The sequence below is a fragment of the Cucumis melo genome, chromosome 3, assembly GCF_025177605.1.
Source record: "Cucumis melo cultivar AY chromosome 3, USDA_Cmelo_AY_1.0, whole genome shotgun sequence".
In the NCBI taxonomy this organism is placed as follows: domain Eukaryota; kingdom Viridiplantae; phylum Streptophyta; class Magnoliopsida; order Cucurbitales; family Cucurbitaceae; genus Cucumis; species Cucumis melo.
The window spans coordinates 6,754,028-6,760,133 of record NC_066859.1 but is presented as its reverse complement, the minus strand read 5'-3'; the positions used below and the strand labels follow the sequence as shown (position 1 = coordinate 6,760,133).

The 6,106-nt window shown below is 31.5% G+C and overlaps 1 protein-coding gene across 1 annotated transcript; it reads left to right on the top strand.

Moving 5' to 3' along the window:
* Positions 1-1,332: 1,332 nt before the first annotated feature.
* On the top strand, positions 1,333-5,902 carry LOC103485677 (wall-associated receptor kinase 2-like). Its single transcript, XM_008443375.3, has 3 exons — positions 1,333-2,208; positions 4,124-4,294; positions 4,394-5,902. The coding sequence occupies exons 1-3, from the start codon at positions 1,362-1,364 to the stop codon at positions 5,605-5,607; spliced, it is 2,232 nt and encodes a 743-aa protein (XP_008441597.2). The 5' UTR covers positions 1,333-1,361; the 3' UTR covers positions 5,608-5,902.
* Positions 5,903-6,106: the final 204 nt, after the last annotated feature.

The following is a 6,106-nucleotide window of genomic DNA, read 5'->3' as shown; positions in this document are numbered from 1 at the left end:
GACAGTTTTTTCGAACTGTCATTAAATACTTTCTATGACTACCGCATCAAAGACTTCAAATAACTGTCATGAAACCTTTCTATGACAGCATTTAACTGTCATCGTAGGCCATTTTTCTACTAGTGAGTTATGTAGTCTTGACTTCTTGTTTTTTTAATTAAATAAATAATTATTTTAAACATTACAAATCACAAGATTTAGGACATAAATCTTAACAAGTGATGCATAAAGTTTTGTATTGATTTTTTACTATTTATATATTTTTTTTTCTTCGTTTGTTATTTCTATATAACACCTATTCTTAAAAATATGAACATTCCCCTCAAATAAAAGATTCCTCAAGAGAGACCATGTAGTCACACCTTTAGAGAAGCTTCATTACAGTCATTGCTCTAATGAATTAGTAAATATATATATATGATGATAATAGACTATACAAATGGTAGCTTACCAAATATTGTAATAAGAAAAATTATTTTAAATAATAAAATTATTAAAAATATTTATAAATATAGATAATATTACAAATATGTTTTAAATAGTTCAAGATACACCACTTATTTCTATATGTGATATATGATAGAAAAAAATAATAGATCACGATGAACTACTATATGTTTCTATCTATGTTATAATAGACATAAAGATAAATTGTAATATTTTAATATATTTGTAAATATTTTGATTTGTTTACCTATATTATTTGAAAACAACTGTTTAAAGAATGAGCTTCATGCAGATTTAGAAAAATAAGTAAAATAAGTTTTAAACGTTAGGTCCATAAAATAGACTTTATTATTTTTACAAAGGTTAAAAGCAAGTTGAACCCATGAAATTAAAAAAAAGTACAATTAATATACCATACACATCGATAAGCATGCACGATACACCGGTTATATTTGGATATATTTGATATTCTTGATACACTTTGTTTGAATGCAAATATACACTTGGTAGATTCTTCAAACACTAATAAATGTCATATGTGATCAAAGTACTTCAAATGTTAATTTGCGACCTACACCAATTTTTCTTAAATAAGACTCATTATTATTATTTTAAAAAGAAAAACAGCACTAATGAACATTTTGTGAATTTCAAATTTTAAAAATGAAAAACAATGATCTCATAACGTTTGTTCTTTTATTCCTGGACGTAAGGTAAAGTTTCTGGAAGATTGACTTTAATATATAGGCCTACCTAAAATGAAAACGACATATGAGATAAACTAAAACAGCTTTGGTTAAGACTTTAAAAGATGGAAAAAATCGAAACATTCGCCTTAATCCCAACTTAATTGATCTTAAATACAATTCCAAAAATTCTCTCCTCCATTGAAATCGTTTCCTCCAAACTAAATAATGGGACGATGGACGAATACGGTTGTAAGAGTTGTGACAATCATATTATCAACCGCCATAGTAGTAGCTTCCTCACAAGCCTTACCTGACTGTGACGAATGGTGCGGCGACCTGCAAATTCCATATCCATTCGGATTAAAACAAGGATGTTATCTCAGCCAATCATTCTTGATTACATGCAACAAAACCACTAGCCCTCCGATGGCGTTTCTAATGGACACAAACATTAGCGTTACCAAGATATCACTCAACGGCGAGCTCCACATGTTGCAGCCCATAGTCCGATATTGTTACGCGGAAGTGCCAGTAGACGGTCCTTTTGTCCCCAACTCAACCAATCTTTCGGTACCGACGACCTTACCGATTGCGGATGGCAAAAACAAGTTCGTGGCCATCGGTTGCAATACGTTTGGTTTATTTGGCGGGATACTAAACGGAAGTGAATTTCTAACTGGGTGTATTTCATTATGTTTAAAGGACAGTAGTACAGATGATGGAGTGTGCAATGGGAATGGATGTTGTGAGTTGGAGATTCCAAATGGATTAATGGATTTGAGTTTGTTTGTGGGTCAACTCTTGCCTGATCTCACTTTCATCAAGTACAATCCTTGTGGGCATGCTTTTGTGGTTGGAGATGAAGGGTTTGAGTTCGAATCTAAGTATACGGAGAGTTTTAAAGATGTGGAAGTTGAAGTTGTGACTAGTTGGGCTATTGGAAATGAAACTAATTTTGATTGTGGATCGCATAGTGAAAGGAATAGTAGCTTCTCTAATGATGGATCTAAATTTCATTGCCAATGCTTCGAGGGTTTTCAAGGGAATCCATATCTCCCACAAGGTTGTCAAGGTAAAAAATCCTATTCTATCTCTACTTTTAAAACAATAGCTATCTCGTGCACCCAAATATTGCCGTCTCTCTATATAATTTTAAAACAAATACGTTAATAACAGAAATTATATAGAGAGGAAAACAGGTTTGAAATTTAGAGAGAAATTAAGAAATAAGTGATAGAGAAGGGGAATGAGTTATATTTATAAAGTGAACACACCAAGCTAGAAAGAATTAGGGACAGAAAATTTAAGAGATAAGAAAAGGTTCGTTTGGGAGTTTCTGATATGCACAAACTGTATGTTGAAGGGATTAGGAAGTGCACTCCAATAATTTAATTTTGACAATTAGTGTATTTCTATCATTCTATGATCATCGAACAATTAAAGTAGAATATATGTAAAGCTGGATAAAGAGGGACATGTTTTACAAATTTTGGAGATGACAAAGTTAACCAATGCATAGAGATAAAAGCGAGAGAGAGAGAAGCTTCAACAACTATTCGATGTAAACAAGCTGAGAGGGAAAGACAACCATAAAAGTCAACATGGTATCAAAGAATTGATCAAATTGGATATTTTTTTAGTAGAAAAATGACAGTCAAGCAATAAACTAATTCATTATCATTAATTCATATTTGACCAACAACTTTCCTTCTATTGGATTGAGTTGACATTATTTGATTACTATTTTAGTTTTGGTTGACTAGGTATATTTTTTCTCCGTTTCTTGAAAAGTTTACATAATTTATTTTAAGGAAAAGAGTTTACCTTTTTTTTTTTTTTTTACAAAATTTCAAAAACATAAATAAGTTTTTAATGATATTTTTAAATGTAAAAAAATGAACCAAAACATTTATAAAAATAACAAAAAGTGAGATTGTATTGAAGATAAACATTGATGAATTTCTATTGACGTCATGATAAATACTATCAACTTCTAATAGTGTCTATATATCAGTGATAAAATCCAAAAATTTAATTTGCTATATTTTATATTTCCAACATTTTTGTCATTACAATAATTTCTCTTTTTAAGAGGAATTAAAAAATAAAGTATTTGCATATATAACACAGTCCAAAAAAATTTGTAATGTATAACAAAATTTAAATTTGGGTTTGGGATATAGAAATGATAGTAGGCCATATTACTAATAGGAATCTATCAACGATATGGTCTAAATTTAAAAGATTTTGTTATACCTTCAATTTCTTTAAAGATGTTGTTATATATACTTAATTATTAATCTTCAAAATGTTACCTATTACAATTACCTTCTTAAAAAGTATGATGATATCCATATTTATCTTTTGGGTTTAGAGTACATGAAAATTAAGTTTATTTATTACTTCTCAATTTCTTAGTATGATTTGTACAAAACTTAACTTGTATTTTTTATCAAACTTAAAAAGGAGAAATAAAATTTTAAAAATAAAAGTCATTAGCTTGGTTTATTAAAAGATCGGTTAAAGTTTAAAAGGAACTAACAAACCAAGAAACTTAGACATGAAAGTTTAATTTAATTAAAACATTGTTGTTGTAATGTCATCACTTTACCATGTTCCATAAATTTCGTACTAGCACATTCCGTATAATGTTCCAAACATCATTGTTTATTCTTTTTCTATGTTGTTGAAACAACATTGTAAAAGTAAAGTAACATTCGCTATGATTTTTCAGGTTTGAAGTTTTACTGATGAAAATAAAAATTACACTTCTCTATATATATATATATATATTGTTTTTGAAATCAGTTTAGAATTATAGTATTTAATTAGGGAAGAACAGATAACCATGGTAATAAAGTTGTGTAAGAAAACAAAAAAATTTATAATCTAAAAACAATAAAACAGGAAACAATTATATAACAAAGATTTAAAACTATTTGAGCGTTTATAATAACTTTATTGATCCATTACGGGATATTTTTCAGACATAGATGAATGTAAGGATGAAAAACTGAATCAGTGTAAATACAAGAGCAAGTGCGTTAACACAATCGGAAACTATACGTGCAAATGTCCTAAAAACTTTAAAGGAGATGGAAGACATGGGGGAGAAGGTTGCACTCGAGATTACAAGGCTTTCCTTCCAATCATAATTGGTAAGCTTTTATGTTTTGTAATATTTATCAAATTTTGTGTATATTTTAATTCTCCATATATTGATTGGAATATAAATAATTAATCTGCATAAAATATAGGGATTGGAGTAGGATTCACAGTTTTTGTAATTGGTAGCAGTTGGATATTCTTGGGTTACAAAAAGTGGAAGTTCATCAAAAGGAAAGAGAAATTTTTCGAAGAAAATGGAGGTTTCATACTTCAGCGACAACTTTCTCAATGGCAATCCCCAAATGAAATGGTCAGAATTTTCACCCAAGAAGAGTTGGAGAAGGCCACTAAAAACTACGACAATAGCACTATTGTTGGTAAAGGTGGGTATGGTACCGTTTATAAAGGAGTCTTAGAGGATGGTTTGACAGTGGCAATCAAGAAATCAAAATTTATAGACCAATCTCAAACTGACCAATTCATTAACGAAGTGATTGTTTTGTCTCAAATCAATCATCGCAATGTGGTTAGACTCTTGGGCTGTTGTTTAGAGACACAAGTCCCATTGTTGGTGTATGAGTTTATAGCCAATGGCACCCTCTTTGAACATATCCATGACAAAACCAAGTATTCTTCTCTTTTATGGGAAGCTCGTCTGAAAATAGCATTGGAGACTGCAGGTGTGCTTTCGTATTTACATTCTTCAGCTTCTACTCCGATTATACATAGAGATATCAAGACGACAAACATACTTTTAGATGACAATTACACTGCAAAGGTCTCTGATTTTGGAGCGTCGAAGTTGGTTCCAATGGATCAAACACAATTATCCACGATGGTGCAAGGGACATTAGGGTATTTAGACCCAGAGTACTTGTTAACAAGTGAGTTGACGGAGAAGAGCGACGTGTATAGCTTTGGAATAGTGTTGTTAGAGCTTATAACCGGGAAGAAGGCGGTGTGTTTTGATGGGCCAGAAGAGGAGAGGAATCTAGCAATGTATGTTCTTTGTGCAATGAAGGAAGACCGGTTGGAAGAAGTTGTGGAGAAGAGGATGATGGTGAAAGAGGCAAATTTTGAAGAAATTAAAGAAGTGGCCAAGGTAGCAAAGAAGTGTGTGAGAATTAAAGGGGAAGAGCGACCCAACATGAAGGAAGTGGCTATGGAGTTGGAGAGAGTACGATTAATGCAAGTTCAACATTCATGGGTTAATAATAATAATTTGTCCAACGCAGAGGAAATGGTATGCTTGTTGGATGTTGAAGCTCCAGAATCCGAACATTTTGCGGTGAGTGGCACTATGAATACCGCTGGGGATAGCATAAAAGCTCGAATTTTGACTCACATCCACCGTGGAAGATGACTTTATTTTATTTATACACGCTTTCTTAAAGATATTATGAACGTTCAATCAAGCATCATGTATTTTCTATTATCCATCTGTTAATAGCTTAAACATGTTTGGAAGTCTAGAAAAACAGTCGATACAGCGGAATAAATTTCGATCATGAAAATGACAAATAAACATGGAGGAAAACACACAGCCCTTCAGTTGCTCTCTACACGGTTACTGTCCTTATGGGTGTTATCTTATCATACATTTTCCGTACAGTTTCATTCTCCTCACTCAGGAAACGAGAAAAGAAGTGGGTATTAAACACCAGAACGGTTGTATGCAGTTTAGATGTATTGTAATAATTCTGATTCTTTTTTTCAGTATTGTTTGTAATCAGATTAGAACGGTTTATGCCCACTATATGGTGAATGTTGACTAAAATAAATTTTAAGTTTAATCTCAAGGTTAGGGTGTTTCTTATTGGAGTACGCTTGACTTGTTTATGACACGCAAAACTTAAATATCA

Coding starts and splice junctions, on each gene's coding strand:
- LOC103485677 (XM_008443375.3), top strand. CDS start 1,362: ATGGGACGATGGACGAATACGGTTGTAAGAGTTGTGACAATCATATTA. Junction 2,209..4,123: donor TCTCCCACAAGGTTGTCAAG/GTAAAAAATCCT, acceptor GATATTTTTCAG/ACATAGATGAATGTAAGGAT. Junction 4,295..4,393: donor TTTCCTTCCAATCATAATTG/GTAAGCTTTTAT, acceptor CATAAAATATAG/GGATTGGAGTAGGATTCACA.